The 20,478-nt window shown below is 40.7% G+C and overlaps 2 protein-coding genes across 5 annotated transcripts in view; one reads left to right on the top strand and one right to left on the bottom strand.

Annotated features, from left to right (window-relative positions):
• ME3 (malic enzyme 3) overlaps positions 1 to 20,478 on the top strand; it is a 187,954-nt gene that overhangs the window by 39,691 nt on the left and 127,785 nt on the right. The gene's annotated exons all lie outside the window — the stretch shown is intronic.
• LOC121476002 (60S acidic ribosomal protein P1-like) lies at positions 13,384 to 18,884 on the bottom strand. Its single transcript, XM_041729704.1, has one exon. It carries the CDS (start codon positions 14,709 to 14,711, stop codon positions 14,466 to 14,468), a length of 246 nt encoding a protein of 81 aa, XP_041585638.1. The 5' UTR covers positions 14,712 to 18,884; the 3' UTR covers positions 13,384 to 14,465.

Genomic DNA, 20,478 nt, shown 5'->3' with positions numbered 1-20,478 from the left:
TCCTTAACATTAGAAACAAGGTTATAAATGTGACCAGCTCAGTGTTGTGTATGTTCAAATTTAGATGTAGGTAGTATTTATTCTTTGTCTCCTGTATGTGAGCTCTGTGCAAGGCATTTTTCACGCTCTCTCACTCAATCCTTATATTGTCTCTTAAAGAATCTTATGTTGTAGATATGCTTATCACAATTTCTGGAATTGAGGAAACTGAGGCTATTTATGACTCTACTTCTTGGAAATGGATTTGAATTCAGGTGCTAGACTTCAGGCTAGGACCAGCGGTGTTGAATAATGGGCTTTGGTCACACCCATACATAGTCTTTCACTGAAGTTTAATGACATCTCAGAATATTTTTTAGATCTTGGATTATTTATTTTCTTTTTGTCATTTGGACCCTACCTTGTAGATCAAGTTTCACATCTGTGCTGCAGTTTAGCACCCAAAAAAGAAATTTTATATATGATAGAGCCAAAGTGTATTTTTCTTTATCCTTTGGTTATTTTTCCTTTCCTACTCACATAGCTTGTGGTTAAATTATTTTCCTTAGACTTTCATACTAAAATAATTTGCCTTTGGGTAGAGGCCAAGCACAGACCATTTTCAATTCGCTACAAGATTGTTTTTCTAAGCAGTTCAAATGAAAGAATTCCATGTCTCACAATGGGCATTTGTAAGTTGGTTATTTTGGGTAATCGGTGCTAGAATGTAGTCTCCTTTCAAAACCTTGCATCTTCTCACTACACCTACCTTAGGAAACAACCCAATAGCTACACAGAAAACAAGAGCAGTGACCCAAAAGCCCACACCAATTACTGTTTCCAGATTCACATAACAGTTGTCTCCTTTGTGTTGAGTTTGAAATTTTAATGAGGCTATTTAATTTTCCACTTTTTATGTAGCTTTGCATAAAAATTCCTTCTTACCTTAGAGGGAACTAAGATTTGGAGAGAAGAATCCTCGGATGAATTAAAATAATCATATGGCTTACATTTATCAAGCACTTACCTCGTACCGGGAATAATGCTAAGTGCTTTATCTCCATTATTATAGCTAAGACCTGCAGCCAGCCCCCGGTGGTAGATCATTTTCTTCATATAATGTAGATGAACCACCATTCAAAGAAAGAATTTGTCCAAGGTCACTCGGCTGTAACAAATGCCAGATCCAGGACTCAAAACCAAATCAGACTGGCTCCAGAACCCTTGTACTTCATCTTTAAAAGAACAAAAACAAAAAAAACTTATTTTGAAATATTTTTGATATATAAAAAGTTACAAAGATAGTATAGAGAGTTCATGGATACCCTTCCTCCAGTTTTCCCCAGGTTAGCATCATACATATCTGGGGTCATTTATTAAAACTAAGAAACTGATGTTGATACATTGCTATTAACTAAACTCCAGTATTTGGATTTCATCAGTTTTTCCATTAAAGCCCCTTTTCTATTCCAGGATGCAATCCAAGGGAACCATGTTGCGTTTGGTTGCCATGTCTTCCTAATCTGTCTGCTCTGGATAGTTTCTCAGTCTTTGCTTTTACGACCTTGGCAGTCCTGAGAAATACTACCCAGGTATCCTGTAGAATTACCCCCCCCTCCCCAACTGGGTTTGTTTAATATTTTCTCATGCTTAGACTGAGGTTATGAGTTTTTTGAAAGCATATCAGAGAGATAGGATCCTTGTGCTTAAACACTTCCTGATACTGGTCTCTTTCAGCCATGCCTATGTTATAGATAAGGATCATGTTTCTGTTTGCCCGTTTTACCTGAGAATGAACTACAGCTAGCGTGGTTTGGAAAAACACAAAAGGCAGAGGTTCATTTAAGTCTGTAACATAATTAGAAATCCCATGATGACTTACTTATTTCCATATTGACAGTTGACAGCTCAATAATTAATGTCAGCACAGAGAAATTCCTAATGAATTCCTAATGTTCAGGTGAAGAGAAGTTCCAATATTTTCATGTTGGAAATTCTTCCAAGAGAAGTATGCCTAAATATGGTAAAAGTTTTATTTAAAAAAAAGTTCTTTAGTGCTACTTAAAATAGTAAAACTTTAAAAAATAACATAAATGCCTGACAACAGAGGAATATTTACATAAATTGTAGCACATCCCCATAATGGTATGACATATAACATTTTATATGCATATATATATATATGTTTTAAAATGATGTTTATAAAAGGTAAATATTAGTATAGATAATATTTAGTGCAAAAGCAAGATACAACATTGTATTCGTCACTGTCCCGGCTAACAATGTGTGCATTGCCCAAAAATGACTGCAGGAAAATATACCAAAATGTCAACAATCGTTGTTGGGTGGTAGGATTATGAGTAAATTTTACTTCCTTCTACTTTTCCATACATGCATGCAATTCGGATGTTTACATTTTGCTTTGTTTTAAAAAACAATATTTTCAAGGAAAGAGTCCTTGAGAACAAGACACGTGAATTAGACCTCATTCTGTAGCTAATCCCCAAGCCACAAGCACGCCCAAGATTGGAATGCTAACATTCTCTGAGTGTGGGGGGTTGGGAAGAGGAAGGAGATGGTTGGCCACTACCCACCTCACACCACTGTCAGCACTCCCCTACACACACTCCCATACCTTGACAGACCTCCAAAGGCAGAGTGCAACCCTGTAGCCACTTGACTCCAGACTGAGGCTGAGGTGAACACTTAGTAGCTCTGTGATCTTGAATCAGGAGATAAAGGAGTGGTCAAGGAAGTCCCACAGCCTGGATTTGATCCTTGGACAGATGATTTTACTCTCTGCGCATCTCTCTGTTCCATCTCCTATAAAATGGGAATAATAACAGTATCTACCTTATGAGATTTGGGAGAGGACAAAATGAGTTATACCTATGAAGTGCTTAGAACTGCGTCCCATGGGGTGCCTGGCTGGCTCAGTCAGTAGAGCATGCGACTCTTGATCTCGGGGTTGTGAGTTAAGCCCCATGTTGAGTGTAGAGATTACTCTAAAATTTTTTTTTAATTAAAAAAAAAAAAAAAGAACAGTGCATGGCACATAGCAGGTACCAAATGAATGGTCTTTAATATAATGGATTGTGATCTAACCATTAGTTTTTATTCACCAGGAATCTGAGAATGCTCTGCTAAATGATTTCTCGGGCAACCTCCAACTCTAAAACACTGTGATTCCAATTGTCCAGAGGCTATAGCTTCTGAAACTATGACTGAAAAATATGTGTAGTGTCTAAATGTGGCCAGAAGCTCACTCATGTCTGTTCATGGGGAAGAACAGTTTGTGAATTCCAGCTTGGATTTCTGAAAGTCAGAAAAACATGTCCCAAAAGGACCTCCAGCTGAAGGCCATAGCTCTTGATTTTTCAAGCTGGATCACATAAAAAGAAGAATGTGGCTCTGCCAGAGTGGATGTATTCTTCTGGTCAAAAATCCTAAAAGTTCTCTTGGGTCACATGTGACATGATTTAATATTTCAGACTTTATATGAAGAAGTAGCTCATTAATTTATCTGAAGTGGCAAGTGCTATCCAACTCAGCACTGAACATTTAATATTTGATACAATATTAAGAATAATACCAGTATAATAATACCAGTATAATACCAGTAGCTTGAACTGTTCCTAGGTTAGGGGATACAGAGAAGCTATTGAAAAGCTTAATTTCCAGAGAACTTAATTCAGGGAAGTGTTTGGCAAGTGAAGAGAATGTTTGGGTTTGAGGACTTAGCTTTGAGAGACTGCAAAATAAATCCTTAGGCACCTCGTTGGTGACCATTGCCAAGAAGCTGTGAAGACAAAAAATTGAGGTCCAAGGTAAGAGCAGCACTCTGGATATTGGGAGACCCAGGTTCCCCCAGGAAGGTTGTTCTTGTTCTTGCTTTGGGGAGCCCTTCATGTCCAGCCTGGCACACTGAGTGTCCAGACAGAAAGGAAAACAGATCTTCAGACTGCTCATATGGAGCAAAAGGGGGTTTGGACTCACAGCAAGGATGTAATCCAGCCTGCGTATTTTTTTTTTTAAGATTTATTTATTTATTTATGATAGACAGAGAGAGAGAGAGAGAGAGAGAGAGAGAGAGAGACAGGCAGAGACACAGGCAGAGGGAGAAGCAGCCTCCATGCCGGGAGCCTGACGCGGGACTGGATCCCGGGTCTTCAGGATAGCGCCCTGGGCCAAAGGCAGGGGCCAAACCGCTGAGCCACCCAGGGATCCCCCAGCCTGCGTATTTTGGATCTAAATTAATCCCTAATCAGGCCAGTTCAAGAAAGGATGTTTTAACCTAGTTGAGATGAGTTTGCAACTTCTTCACGAGTAGTAGAAATAACATTTTCAAAGCACTTTGCAACTGCTAGTGCTATCTGTCTTTGGAGCCAGGCAGACCTGGCTTTGAATCCCAGATCCACAATTGATGAGCTGTAGAGCTGGGACAAATTACGTATGCCCTCTGTTCCCCAGGTCCTTCTCAGAGGTGCTGAGATGTTTATATGAGATTCTGTCTCAAAATCTCAAGCACAGAACTAGGCACAGAGTGAACAGCCAATGGCCACTATTGTCCTCATGATGGCCTTTTAGGTGATGGTTGTTGTGGCTTTTGTTTTACGGATGAGAAAACTGAGGTTAGCAGAAGCTGAGTACTTGTCTAAGATCAAATGTGTAGAAGCAGAGGAAGAGCCAACATTCACGACCATGTCTTCAGACTTAATTTCCAGATCTTCCCATTGCATGACAAGGCAGTGCCTTCCTTTATTTGAATGCAGCACCAGCCAGATACTCATTTCTATCAGTCAAACAAGTGTTTTTTGAGAAGCTACTTCTCTGTGTATTTGGGAAACCAGCTTTTGCCCCCAGAGACTCTGGCAAAGTGGTCTAAGGCTCGAAGTTATGCTGTCTTGGATTTTCTGATCCAGAACCCAAGCAGTTAACAACCAGTGAGAACAGGTCAGCAGGGTGAGTCCCTGTAGGTACTACATGTGCTGGAAGGGTAGGTGGAGGCAAGGGTGGAGCTGGGAGTGGGGGGGTGAAGAGTCTGAAGCCCAAGTTCAGGACAGTGTCATCTGGCTGGGGTGATATCTGGACTTTGACGCTGTCCAGACCCAGAGCCACATCCACCTTAGAATGAATTGTCAGAGGTCTTCCAGTGTGCCCTGGCCTTTCTGACCAATGGTTGGTTCAGTTCTGGTATATAAAGTGCTTATCCCTTACTGTCAGCTAGTCACTGTCTGGGTTTTGAGTTGCAGCGAGTCCCCATCATGTCTTCCCAAAGTCAAAAGCAGACACTCAGGTCAGTCTGTAACTGACTCAGGTCAGTTACTCATGCCTATAAACACGGACTTGCACATCCCAGCCAGTCTGCTTTGGGGTAGCAGACAAGCCCCACTGCCCCCCAGGACACACACAATCTGAGAGAGAGCCGTAAGATATCCAATTCAAGCATTCCCACTGCTCCCGCCTCCCCCACCCCCCACCATCCACCCTGGAAGGAAACGCTGCTGCCTCCCAGTTCCCCACTTCTCCAGCCACAGAAATGAGGCCACGTAGAAAGTGGAGCCACCAAGTCCAGGGGCTGAGTCCCTCAGACTGGGCCTCCCAGGGGTCTTGGAATGGAAAGAAGAATGTCTTTCTGAGTTTGCTACACCTTCCACTTTTGTGCCTGGCATTCCTCGCCTGGCGTACACTCTGATTTCGACATTTGCTAGTCCAGTTTAAATGCTTCTTTTGCAGGCCTCTGGGTAAACCAGTCAGTTAAGCCTCCATCTGTTGGTTTCAGCTCAGATCATGATATCATGGTGATGATCTCAGGGTCGTGAGATTGGGCTCTGCGTCCAGCCCCATGACAGGCTCCATGGTCAGCATGGAGTCTGCTTAAGATTCTTTCTCCTCTGCCCCTTCCCTTTTCTCTCTCTCTCAAATAAATTAATTAATTTTAATATATATTATATTTTATATAAATCTTATAAGATAGACATGTTAATATATATATATACACATATATTTTAATATTATTCAATAGCAGGAATAATGTTTCCTTACCTTGAGCCTATTTAATATTTAGGTATTTAGTTTCTGCTTATTGGTCTTTTTTTATTATGAAATATTTCAGACATAGGAAGAGTATAAATATAAAGAATATGTAGCAGCCATTACATGAAGCATTGTAAATACATTTGAGGTCCTCTCTATTCCTCTCCTAGATCACATCTCCCTCCCTTTCACCATCCCTAAGGCAATCACCATGATAAATTTGGTATTTAATGATTCACACGCATGTTTTATTTTTTGAAGATTTTATTTATTTATTCATGAGAACACACACACAGAGAGAGAGAGAGAGAGGCAGAGACACAGGCAGAGGGAGAAGCAGGCTCCATGCAGGGATCCCGATGTGGGACTTGATCCTGGGGCTCCAGGATCTTGCCCTGGGCCCAAGGCAGATGCTCAAATGCTGAGCCACCCAGGGATCCCCCTCCCATGCATGTTTTAATATGTATGGGTATATTCTTAAATTATGGTCTTTTTGCATATCTTCAAACATCTTAGCAATTATGTCAAATGTAGGTATCATTCTTCAACTTCCTCATTTCTAAGATGGGTTTGGTGATAATATCTACCTTTCATGGGTTCATTGTGAGGATGAAATCAGTTAATATATGCAAAGCACATAAAATTCTACCTGACAATTAAGAAGTGTTAAATAAATGTTAACTGTTATCATTATATTTTCTACTTATTGTGCTTAAGACTTACCCATGTAATACAGTTTCATACCATTTATTTTAATCACCATGCATAATATTCCGTTATATCAGCAAACTGAAATGTACTTTTCCAGGCCTCTGTTGAGGACTGTTTAGTTCCCAATTTTTGCTATGAGCAACAGTTTTGCAGTCAACATTCTGGGATATGTCTCCTTGTATAGGGGCAAGTTTTCCTGGCTTCATGTAAATGAAGAATATGAAATTGCTGGCATATAACTTTAATATATTTTAACTCACTTTTGACTAATATAATTATACTGGGCTGTGTGTGTGTGTGTGTGTGTGTGTGTATGCACAAATCTTAAACATTCCTAGCAGATTATAAGCTCCTAGAAGACAGCCAATGTCATTTAATCATTCTTTGATCCATGTACCCAGTATAGGGAGCATACAGGTCTAGGTGACAGGATATAAAGATCGAATTGCATGGACTTCCTCTCAGGGGTCTCTGTGCCTGGAAGGACACACTCAGGACACAGGTAGTCAGATTGGTGGTCAGTTTAGAGGGGAGAATTTTCAGTGAAAATTCACCATTGGCCAGGCATCATATGTAACACACTCAATCATGCCTCTCATTAATGGTGCCACTTGCTTATTAGGTGGTCAGAACTACTCATTAATCTTGCAGAGTCCAGTTCCCTCTGATGAGAAAGCATTGTTTTGTTGTGTTTAGAAGCAGATCAGAATTCAAGTCCTAACATCAGCACATATGAACTCGATGAACTTGCAGAAAGGATTTAATTCCTTTGAGTCCCTGCTTCCTAGTCTATAAATGGTGCTAATAATAGTAATAGCAGCCTTGCTTTATTTGGAGCATGGAGAAGTTTTGTTTTGTTCCCTAATTTTTTTTTCCAACCAACAGATGTGGCTCTAATTAACAGGAAAAATGATAACTTCTTGTATGTCTCTTGATTCCCCTCTGGACATTAGGGCAGGCTTCCAGGCCCAGGAGCTCTGCTGGTAGCTGCATACTTGAACCTCTAGAGGGAGCTTTCAGGGTGTGTGAGGCCACTGTTTTGCCTCTGGGCAAAACTGCATTTAAACCATACCTGAGAATATGTCTATAGTGAGTAGATTCTTGGAGGAAAATACCGGGATCATTTTCCAAAATAGATCCAGACCGTGCCCAGCCTGCTTCCATCACATGCATACTTAATTTTCTGGAATTAGGTTTCCTTTCAGAGTGGTCTCCAGCTCCCCACAGTGGCCCCTCCTAGGAATTTCCTAAATTAAGCAAGCGTGTGTGAACTCCAAGAGACACACAGGCTTTATCTTTTGGCTGCCTCATTGTCCCTTTTCTAGAAGCAGGCATAGCATTTCACAAATAATGAGCTGCCGCTAAACTTAATCTGCTAGATTTATCACAGAATGTATGGAGCTTTTCCTGTCTCTAAGAAATACCTCCTGTTATTTTTATTTTTTATTTTCTTAATTTGTAACCTTATATTTAAGGGAATGTACTACTTCTGCTTAAATTAACCAACTCTAGAGTAAAATGTATTTCTTTTCTCCCCAAGCAATAGCCTGGTGCCGAGCACTTGGAAAATAACATAACAGTGGTACATTTGCGTTATGTGTCAGGGCAGGATCTTCTTGTGAACGTGCCTGAAAGGATGATTCTGGAATTCCAGTCTTTCTGAAGGAGAGAAGGCAGAGGAGCACTCTCCTCAAAATACCTGAAGGGCCATCAAGCAGAATGGGGAGTAGACATATTCTGTGTCTCCAGAAGGCAGACCAAGGGCATACAAGTAGAGTTGAGTACGAGGTCAACTTTTGCTCAATATAAAGAAAACTTTCTAAAAAACACTGACTGCTCCATCTCTGGAAGTGCTTGATTGGAAGTTGAAAAAACATCTATCAGTGATTTTGTGGAAGGGAGTAGGAAGGACCCTTGATCTCTTCTGATGCTGAGATTCTGTGACTCTCTTATGGGAAGGACATACTTTCCTAGTTTGCTTCTTGGTGATGGTATTAACTTGACTCTTTGGGATGTTTTTCCCCTGAAGTGAAAAAAAATGTGTTTCTTTTTATTTTTAATTTAAATTCAATTTGCCAACATATGGTATAACACTCAGTGCTCATCCCATCAAGTGCCCTCCTTAGTGCCTGTCACCCAGTCACCCCATCCCCCCCCCACCTCCCCTTCTGCAACCCTTTGTTTCCCAGAGTTAAGAGCCCCTCATAGTTTGTCTTCTTCTCTAAATTTCCCCCACTTGTCTTCCCTCCTTTCCTTTATAGTCCCTTTCACTATTTCTTATATTCCATATATGAGTAAAAACATGATGATTGTCTTTCTCCAATTGACTTATTTCACTCTGCAGAATACCCTCCAGTTCCATCCACATTGAAGCAATTGATGGATATTCATCCTTTCTGGGCTGAGTAATATTCTATTGTGTATATATACCACATTTTCTTTTGAATGGATAAAAAGCTGTGTTTCTTAAGTCACTGGTGTTATACAGTCATTGGTGTTGTATATATGAGTGTCATTGGTATTACGGAATCCAAGAGGACAGAATGGCAGTGTGTGAGATAGGAAAGGGACAGAGGAAGGGGTGAGGGAAGGCCTCACAGACCTGAGGTCAATGAAGGATGAGAGGAATTGGGGAAGGCTGGGGGTCTCCAAGGCAAAGTTATAAGAAGATAAGAGATCTTGGTTTGTTCAAGGTATGAGGTGTTTTCTGGAATAGCTTGACTTAGTGCCATCCTGGTAAGGGTAGAAGTAAAGGTTGATAAGTAGGTGTGATATTCAAAATATTTAATGACCTATATGGTTTGGATCTAAACCAATCAAAACAGTGGCCAGCTGTCTCACAGTGCTGCTGGAATACGCAATAAATATCAATCCAATCATTAAGTCTGCAAAGTAACTTTTTACCAGACTATCCCAAATGAGGATGGCCCAATCACATTTGCAATTTAGAAAGATCACTCTGAGAGGATAAAGGATTGCTAAAATCTTTAATGGCTGTGAGTGTAAGCTGAATAGAATGTACTCAGCAAGCTTCAAGAAGCAATACTACATTAAGCCATAAACCCAGCTATGAAAAATAAGCCTATCCCTCAGCCCAGAACAACAACGATAACAACCAAAGCCACGATGTGCCAAAATGAAAATCAAGCCGTTGGTTTACAAGAAATGTAACTCTATCTCCTTCTGTTGTTCTCGGTACCAGACTGGTTTTCAGGCAAAGCCTGGTTTGGCATTGATTCCTGATGAATTTGCTGAAAACCGCAACCTCACATGTTTACACTTCTTTCTCCTGGTGACACATGGATTAGAAAAAGAAATAGGGGTGATTAAGACAGGAAGGGTAAGCATCAGATAATCCAAAGCCAGACAAATGACCTCCAAATCAAAACCAGTCAACCAACCAAAGTCTCCACATCACTCCATTGAAATTCCTCCACTTTTCCAGACAGGGAGAGTCATCAGCATTGTGAACTATTGGTAAGTTCCCAATGGGTACTGGTGTGTTTTTTCTCTCATCCCCATGTAAGAACATGAGGCCAAGCAGCATCTGGTGAGCATCGGTCACTGAAGTTGTCAGAGGTATTCTGAGGTACTGTAAAGCTCATTGGACACAGGAGGAAACCTTTGTAATGGAATATGAGAGCACTGATGGGGGACCTGAAAATAGCATCACCAAAGGCCGGCCACCAATTGATTCTTTAGGGTCAAGTCCAGGGTTCCATTTGAGTGACACTTGGGTGTGTAGCTATTAGTGACCCGAAACACCCCTTTCTCTTTGCTGAACACGAGGAGAAACTTAGTTAAGGCATATCCCTGAGAGATTTTCCCAAACTCTAGCTCAATATGGTGTGTCAAAGGCTCAGGAGGGAAGCGATGTACTTGGAGCCAAGTATGTAATCATGGGCAGGGAAACTCCTGAGCCTCAGTTTCCTCATCCATAAAATCAGTCCTCACTTTACTTATGGGATTGCTGTGATGAGTTCATAAGATAAGATACAGCAATGGATAAATTGTTCATTGTTAGTTAAGTGTCATATGATATTGCTATTATTGCTCTTCTCAGATGAGCTCAGATAGCTGTGGGGGTGAGGGGTGGGGAGGTGGAATCTTCTCTCGGCAACGTGCAGTGGACTCCCAGATCCTTCTCTGGGAGGGACACCCATAAGCTCTGGAAGCTCTTAGAAAGTTGGCATGGAGAAATAGTCCATTGTTTCTGGGCCAATAGGTTGGGGCGTGGAGGCAAACTTAGGGAGGAGAAAATCATTGAAAGAGTCCTGGAGGAAGAGACTTGAAGTGAAAAACTTTGAGCTTTGGAGTCAGACTGTCTGGGTTTGAAGCCTAACCAGCTCCTCCCTCCCTGGCTATATGACTCAGGGAGACTGCTTGTCCATTCCATCTGTAAAAGCAGGCATGATTTTTATAAATCTCTTTTTAAAGAGTTGTTACAAAGATTTTAAATAATGTAGTTGAGGGGCACCTGGGTAGCACAGTCGGTTGAGTGTCCAATTCTTGATTTCAGCTCATGTCATGATCTCAGGGTCATGAGATCGAGCTCCACACTGGGCTCTGTGCTCAGGGGGAGTCTCCTTGAGATTCTCTCTCTCTCCTTCTGCCTCTGCCCCTCCCTTTTACCCCCCCCCCACACACAGAGTCTCTCTCTCTCTCTCAAATAAATAAATAAATCTTTAAAAAAATGATGTAGTCAAAATAGAGCCTAAAATCATAAATATAAATGAATAATGGTTATTATTATGTATCACTGATTTCAAGGTACAGCTGGCCCTTGAACAAACAAGCTGGTAGTTAGGGACACCAACCCCCAAGCAGTTGAAAATCCATGTTTAACCTTTCATTTCCTAGAACTTAACTACCAATGGCCTACTGTTGACTGGAAGCCTTACCAATAATATGAACAGTTGATTAATGCATATTTTGTATGTTATATATATTACATATATGCTATATTATTATAATAAACTAGAGAAAAGAAAAGGTTATGAAGCAATCATAGGAAAACACATTTACAGTACTGTATTGTATTTATTTTTTAAAAATCCACATAGAAGTGGACTCACTCAGTTCATACCTGTGTTGTTCAAGGGTCAACCATAATTCAACAAAAAATACTTGTTCATAAAATTCTACATGGTATCACTTACATGTGGAATCTTAAAAAAAAAAAGGTGAACCCACAAAAACAAAGTAGAGTGGTGGTTGCCTAGGGGTGGGGAAGATAGAAATTAGTAAAAAAAGACAAACTTTCAGTTACAAGGATCTGATCTAATGTATAACATGGTGACTGTAGTTGATGACACTGTGTTCTATAACTGAAATTTGCTAAGAGAGCAGAACTCAAGTGTTCACACACACACACACACGCATACACACAAAGGAGAAATATGTGAAGTGATGGTTACATTAATTAATTTGATGAAGGGAATCCTTCCACAGTGTGTACATATATGGAATCATTGTGCTGTGTACTTTAAATATAGTACAGTTTTATTTGTCAATTAGACTCCAGTAAAGCTAAAAATAAATACTTGTTCATAGAGGAAATGCAAGGTCCTGGACTGAAAGGGACTCTTAGCTCCCTGATGAATCATAGATGAGGAAGCTGAGGCTGAGAGAGGCTGGCCCAAGGTCACATAGGCACTGGTGACAGAGTCGAGTCATCAACCCTAGTCTTCAGAAGCCAGAGTGGTTTCCTGTCCATCATGCATCTGAGATGGAAGCACCTGCTAACAGGTGTCAGAAGCCATGACTCAGAAGCACATCCAGCCTTCTGACGGCCTGTGGACCAGCAGGTGCAGGTGCTTTGAGGGGTCGCAGAGGGCAGTGCAGACTGGAAACCAGGTTAGCACAGCCGGGCTTGGGGCCCTGGGCATCAGAAGCAGAGGAGAAGTTGAAAGTCACATCTCCAAGTCTCTCTTTGAAGAGAGGGAGCCACTATGGGGCTTTAGACGACAGAGTAACATAGACTCGTGTTTCAGAAAACACTCCAGGACTGCTGTGAGGACACCATCTGACCTGGTTTGCCCAAGACGACATCAGTACAGTGGATGAAGTTTAGGAAGTGCTTTCTTGTGTGTGCGTGTGTAGTTGGGGTGGTCAGGGGTATCCCACAGAGCTCTCCCAATTCCTTAGTGCAGATTCTCATTCCTCTATCTGATCCTTAACAACAGCCCTAGGAGGGAGGCAAAGCAGTTACTACCAGCCCTGTCCTACAGACAAGTAAAACCAAAGGGCAGAAGTAAAGCACCTTGTCTGGGCTTAACTGGCCATGAAGCTGGACTCTCATTCAAGCATTTTACACCATACTGGATTGTGTATGCTATAACCATGTCAGTGGTCAAAGTCTTTTGCTCCAAAGTAAATTAAAATACATTGAGGGCAAGAGACATAGTAGATGCTTAGTAAATACTTGTTTATTTTTCCTACTGCAAACTACAAAGTTTAATCACAAATTTTGATAACAGATTTTGACAAATGTAGTTTTCCATAGCAAACATCTATAGTGTCAAGGGTATGAGATAACAGTATTTGTAAATATTAAAACAAACTTTTTAATATCATAGGAAGTTTCTTTGAGGAAGAGATTTAGAAACTCAGATGCAGAATGGGAGAAAATGTTTACAACTCATATACCTAGTATCCAGAATATATATAAATAACTTTAAAATGAGCAGAGTTACTTGAATAGACATTTCTTCAGAGAAGATAGACAAATGGCCAATGGCACAGGAAAAGATACTCCACATCACTAATCATCAGAGAAACGCATATCAAAATCACAGTGAGATGCCACTTCACATCCACCAAGATGGTAATACTAAAAAAAAAGAAAACAAAACAAGAAAAAAAACACTGGGAAATAACAAGTGTTTCGGTTAAGATATGGAGAAACTGGAACCTTTGTACATTGGTGTTGAGAATGTAAAATGAAAAACAGACACTCCAACAAATGCATGTGTAAGAGTATCCCTAGCAGCACTCCTCATAGCAGTGAAAGGTGAAAGGGCACAGATGTACCAGTAGATGAAGGGTTAAACAAATACTAGTGTGTATTTATAATGGGTATAAGTTAGTCATTCCAGGGAATGAAGCACTGGTCCATGCTACAAAATGGATGAACCTCAGAAATGCACTATAGTGAAAGAAGGCCGACCCAAAAGGTCACTGATTGTACAATTCCATTTAGATGAAATATCTAGAATAAATATATCAAAATAGTGAGATCTATGGAAACAGAAAATAGCCGAGTGGTTGCTTAGGTCTGGGGGATGGAGGAAAAGGAATATGGAGAGTATCTGCTTAATGGTGAGGACATTTCTTTTTGAAGTGCTAAAAATGTTTAAAACTACATAACAGTGTTGGTTGCACAACTTGTGAATGTACTGAATACATTTTTAATGGTTAATTTAATTTTAAAAATATATAAAATACCGGGGCACCTGGGTGGTTCAGTTGGTTACATGTCTGACTCTTGATTTCGGGGATGTGGGTTCAAGCCCCACCTTGGGCTCTATGCTGGGCGTGAAGCTTACTTTATGTGTATACACATACACATTCAAATTATGGTAATAGGTGTATTAATATTCAATAGTAATTTTATTAATGATTAAAATGTCATTTCTGATGTGCTGGTTTTTCTTTATCTTTTTGTTTTAAGAGTTCAGCTTTTCATTGAACAGGTTACAGAATAGGTTTAGTCAGAAAGACCAAAGCCCATGTCATCATCAGACATCATCAGTCTTCTTTGCTTCCACCTCCTTCTCCCCTGCTGGGGCAGCCGTGGTGCAGGTGGTGGGAGCTGCTCCTGATACAGGACCGGCTGCTTGGGCAGGTCCACCAGCCCCTACATTGCAGATGGGGCTCTCGATGTTGACATTGGCCAGGGTCTTTGCAAACAAGCCTGGCCCAAAAGATGCAACATTTATACCCGCTGCTTTAATGAGAGCAGTGCTCTTATGCTCTGTGACCATCACGTCATTGTGGAGCAGGTTAAGGGCAGAGTAGATGCAGGCAAGTCCTGAGAAGGAGGCTGTGGGGAGCAAGTGCTGAGCAGATACTGCTGGGCGCAGTGCTAGTCACTGGTTGAAGTGAGGGCCTTACTGCCGCATGGCCTTAGCTTCCTCTAACATAATGGATTTTCTACTCAAGGGTTAACTGTCTCCCAGATGACTTACAGAAATTGTGCCACAGTTTCCAAATCTATAAAATGGGAAAAATAATTGCACCTGCCTCATTTAATTGTTGAGAGGATTAAATGAGTTAGGAGATGTAAATCTATACCTATGTAAATCTACTTACATCCACATAAGTCAGTTTACATTATGTGGTTTTGATATATTTGTATATGTTTATATTTATATCATATACAAATTCCCTACTTTTATTGAGTTCTCCATTGTTTCTCAACAACACAAGAAGTTAAAATGTGCAGAGAACATTGGTTTTATGAGGGGAAACTTCTTTGCTCTTTTTCTTCTAGGAGACTGTGCCTTTACAGCAAGGCAGACTCTCTTGCTCCAAGGTATTTCCCAGGTAGACATTACATCCTCATGTTGGAAGGTCCACCAATTGCTGTGTCCACCCATACTTCACAGAGTTGAATGGGTAGACAAGGAGCCGCAATAAGCCTGTGCTCAATAGGTGTCCAGTGGGCCTCCCCATCTCCAGCAACAAGATGTGTGGTTTCTATTGTCTCTACTTCCCCTCACAGAATTTTGGCCAGAAATAGTCTATGGTCCCAGTCCAGCTACCAAGGAGGCTAGATTTGTGAAGGTACATGGCCTGTTTGATCAGCTACTAACTGTTTCTACTACACTGGTTTGGAAGAGTCTAAGAACTCTGGGCAGCAGTTCACTGCAGGTTCTGACCTGATCTTGTAAACATGTTCCTGGATACGGAATTCCAGATTCTGGTTCCAGTTGCCAGTACTAGAACTCCTGCGGTTGCATTCCTGCCTTGGTACCCTACCTCGGGTCTTATGAATGCAAGTCCGTATCACTGAAAGGCAATTCATGACTCTGGATCCCTGCTACCTGCTGCTTATCTAATGTACTTATACATTTATGTGTATTGTCTAATGTCGAATTCCCAGCATTACACAGACCATCTATCACAGAGCCTCTACCTTATGCTGGACCTGTCACCCAAACTTTTTCAGCTGCCTGTTGCCAGAACCTTTCTTCTGTTGCCTGTTGCACCTTGATGTGGCTGTTCTTCACAACCCAATCCACTCTGGTTTGGCCCACCTCATCATCATCCAAGACCTGGTCTGACAGGGGAAATGGAAAGCGTAACAAGAAAAGGAGAGAAAGTACAGAAAAGGAAAGCAGAAGAGAGAGGCAAGGTGACATAACAAATGAACATTACATGTAGAATGTGGTTGAAGTCTACCCTCTGCCACTTACTGTGCAATGTGACCTTAGCCAAGTCCAGAACCTTCCTAAAACCTATTCCCTCAGTTACAACAGGAGAGAGGTAGACCAGATGATCATTAAGGTCCCCTCTGACTGATATTTTATGATTCTGTGTGTAGATAAGAAAGCTCCTGAAAGTCTCTTGGACTCTTCTGAGAGTGATGAAGGTGGCCAGAGCTTACACACTGACCGGATGTGTCACGGGCTGAATTTGGAGTGAGAACTACTTTGGAGTATCCAGTCCTTCTTGTTAAACATTTTCTTGGACTTTACTGAGTAAAAATCAAAACCTGTACTTTCACAGATGGAGAAGGGGGAGAGTTGGCTTTAAATATATTTCATCTGACTATGATGAAAGTATTAAAATTGCACAAGTAGGAAATTTATAGGGCACTTTACATTCTGCTCATTTTTGCACTAGTCAGAAAAGCTGAAATTCAGTATGTTCTCAAATTAGCTGAAGAAACCCCTTGTCAGAGACCCCTCAATCCATCTGGTTACCATTATTAAGGCATTATGGGGTGTGTGTGCTTTCCATAGGAAAAAAAATGAATAATCCCTTCAAATATGTAATTTCATAGGTTTTGAAATATGAAGGCAACCATTAAGGGAGCTATCAAAGCAGTCTGAGGTACAGTGCAAGTTGTCAGGGGAAAAATATAAGAGAATTTTCAATAACTGAAGGTTCAACTGATTTTAATGCCAAGGCCTAGGATTGTAACAACACTTCTTGGAATTCCTAGAGATTGTTGTTCATTGCATAGAGGATTCTGAACCAAGAAGATAAATTCTGAATCACCTGGACTGTATTAAAGTGACTGGGGACTTGGAGGGCTGGAGGGGGGTCTCCCCCATATGAACCTCATAGCATAGCTGCCCTCCCAAAGCACAGCACAGCTGAGAGCTGCTGTTCTTCTAGCTCTGGCATTTTGTTCCAAGAGCACTGTGCCCTGAGCCAGCATCGCCTCTTAGACATCAACCCAAACAAGACAACATTTTTCCCTTAAGCAAGACATAGTAGAAAGAGTGAGAGCCTGGATTCAGACAGATCTTGAGCCAGATCCAGGCTCTGAGCCTCCCACTCATAAGCTTTGTAACCCTGGGCCAGCACAATGCCTCATTCATAGAAGATACTCAGAAAACCCCTCCTGACCTAAACTGTTTTTTCATCCGCCAAATGAAGATGGTACTATCTATAACATAAGCAGGTTTGATGATTATATGGGTAAAAGTTCTCAAATCAGTGCCTGATACATTGTAACCACTATATATGTATTTATTGTAAAAAGTGCATTCTGAAAATTTCTAAGATATGATAAAACACTTCCAAAATATTATATCTAATATTTTCATTTTCCTTATTTTTATTTTATTCACTATTTAAAAAAATATATTTCCATACGTATTATAAGAGCCTATCAAAGTCTTCAACATCCCCCACAGATCTCCCTTCTACCATTCAGTGCTATATAGCTTACCAAGTGCTTCAGTGAAAGAACTGATCTGACTCTGATCTCAGGCCTGCTCTGCAGAGATCTCACCTGTCTTGTCCTGCCTGGTCCCCCAAGGAGACCTGGCATTTGGCTGGAGAAACTTGATGCTGACTCAGCTCTCAGACACATCAAGCCTTAACAGGACATAGTTGTTATCATCATTCCCTGCTACCATCAAGGGCTACCTTGCAAAATATAGGAAGTGATTTCACTGTTGCCATCCTTGATCTAGGGCTGGGATTGTTTACTCACTGGAGGAAAAACAATGACTTTGAGACTTGCCATTTGGTTGGGAATCTAAATGTCTCTTTAATCTACTTATATTCTGTGGAGTTGGCAAATGCACGAGGGCAGAGAGGAAAGTGGGGAAGTCCTTAAAGAATGCAACACTGCCATTAGCTGTAATGAAATTGTCAAAAAATTTAAACTCAGTGCTGGTAAAAATGCAATAGTGTGGCTACTTATATGCTGATTTGGCAATATTCCTAAAGAGTCTTAAAGTTGCTTGACTTCTTTAGAATGTAAGTTTCCTTTTTTTTTTTTTTTAAGATTTAATTTATTTATTCATGAGAGACACACAGAGAGAGAGGCAGAGACCCAGGCAGAGGGAGAAGCAGGCTCCCTGCAAGGAGCCCGATGTGGGACTTGAGCCAAAGGCAGATGTTCAACTGCTGAGCCACTCAGTCTTCCCTAGAATGTAAGTTTCATGAAGACGAGGATATTTTGTCAGTTTTGAATTTTTAAATTATTGCTTACTACCGTATTACCAATTTAAAATGTTGTCCAGCACCTAACAGATACTCATTAAATATTTGTTGAATGAATGAACAAGAGTTATCAGTCTCTAAAGGCCTATAGTAGTTTAGTCTAAAAAGCAGTCAGAAAAAAAATCAAATCAAATAAATAGGAAAAAAAACCAGAAATGCGAATGAATTATGTGCTCATCACAGCATAATTTATAATCATGAAAACTGAGAAACAATTATACAAAATAGGAATTATTAGATAATCAGTTGGAGTGTTTTTCAGATTTTTAAAAATGCTTTAAGTTGAAGTTTTAGTGTATTTAGTAATAATTATATAAAATTATTATATAATTTTAAATGAAAAACGGATTTGGAAATTTATATAGTATGATCTCAACTTTGTTTAAACAAGTTTTTTTCTTAAGCGTAGAAAAGATATTAGAAGAGGGGCACCTGGGTGGCTCAGTGGTTGAGCATCTGCCTTTGGCTCAGAGCATGATCTCAGTCCTGGGATCAAGTCCCACATCATGGTCCCCGCATGGAGCCTGCTTCTCCCTCTGCCTGTGTCTCTGCCTCTCTCTGTGTCTCTCATGAATAAATAAATACAATCTTAAAAGAAAAAAAAAAAGAAAAGATATTAGAAGAAAACAGACTAAACAATTCAGTGTTTATCTCTAAGTGATGAGATTAGGTGTAATTTTTATTTAATTTTTCTTAACTTTTTAGTGTATAATAAGCACATATTACCTTTGGATTTAGGGAAAAGATACATGTTAAATCCCCATTGAACTCAGAGTCAGATGGAGATCAGGCTTGTGGCCCCGCTCAGCCAACTTGCTGGTTCATGTTCCAGAGACTTTGTGTAACTAATGTAATGTATGTAAAACTTGTCTGCATGTCTCACAAAATATTAAGCATAAGACCAAAGTAGGTGATGATAATTGTTGTTACTGTTTTGACTCCTGTGGTAGCAAAGTTACTGTTTTGACTCCTGTGGACCTTCTGAGAAAGTGGTCCAGCGCATCCTAAGATCCTTTTGTGATGGGTGGTAAAATTCCCAACTGGTTGGGAATGACATTGTCAGTTCCCAGAGGAAGTACCTGCTAACTTTCGCCATGTGAGTAGAAAGCTTGAGGAATTGCTGGTCCGCTGCATTAATTTACCAGGGTGACGGGGCACTGCAGCATAGGTATGCAGAAGTGAGTCATCTTCCCGGCAGTGAGCCTGGTCCACAGACATCACCTCCATGTCACTTCTTTGTTATCTTTTCATACATGGTCACACTGAATCCTCCTCATAACCCTGTGCAAAGGGGTCTGTGTCAGCTTTTAGATGAGGAAGCAGAGGCTAATGGACCGGTAAATAAATCTCCTGAAGTCACATACTTAGTGACCAGTGGAGCCAGGATTCAAACCAGCTGTCCTTGACTCCAAAGTTCTGGGCTCTTCCACCTCAACTGGCCCTCTTTCTAGAAGAGTGACCAGGCAGTTTGTTCTGCAGGTCTCGCTGAATTTGAGGGTTTCTATGGATGTTCCAGATGGCATCATTCTAACCCTTTTTGTGGTTTCTAGCCAGAAACAAAAAAAAAAACTCAACATCTCAAAATCTGAATAGGAATTGGGTGAAAATGCTCCTTTGTTGCTTGTTTCAGTAACAATCCTGATAATTGAGATAAATTGCTTATCTCAGATGCAGAGATGCTAGCTACATCCAGCAATTGTCTATGAAAACCATGGCTTCCCATTGGTTACAATGAGATGCCCTATAATTTCTCCACTTAAGGCCAGAGGCCTCACACTTCTTCTCCTTGGATTTAGGGAAGTCACCACAGCTAGGGAAGTGTTCCTTGACCTCTCTGATAGCCTTTGCCTCTTAAAGGTGGATTCTGTTTATATTGTTCTTCCAAGTGGTATTTTTTTCAACAAAACTCAATAGTTATTGTGGTATATATGGAACATTCTCCCTCCCAATGCCTATGAAACTGGCTCTAAGCATGTGCTGAGAGTTAGGTTATTGTCAGTTTGGCGAACCAACTGGGGGACTCTAGAAAAAAGAACCAGTCCACTGCTGGTAACAACCCAGTGG

Source organism: Vulpes lagopus, chromosome 15, assembly GCF_018345385.1.
Source record: "Vulpes lagopus strain Blue_001 chromosome 15, ASM1834538v1, whole genome shotgun sequence".
Lineage (NCBI taxonomy): Eukaryota > Metazoa > Chordata > Mammalia > Carnivora > Canidae > Vulpes > Vulpes lagopus.
This window is presented reverse-complemented; position numbering and strand designations above follow the sequence as displayed.

Bases quoted from the DNA above. Each gene is read 5' to 3' on its own strand.
- LOC121476002 (XM_041729704.1), bottom strand. From the start codon at position 14,711: ATGGTCACAGAGCATAAGAGCACTGCTCTCATTAAAGCAGCGGGTATA.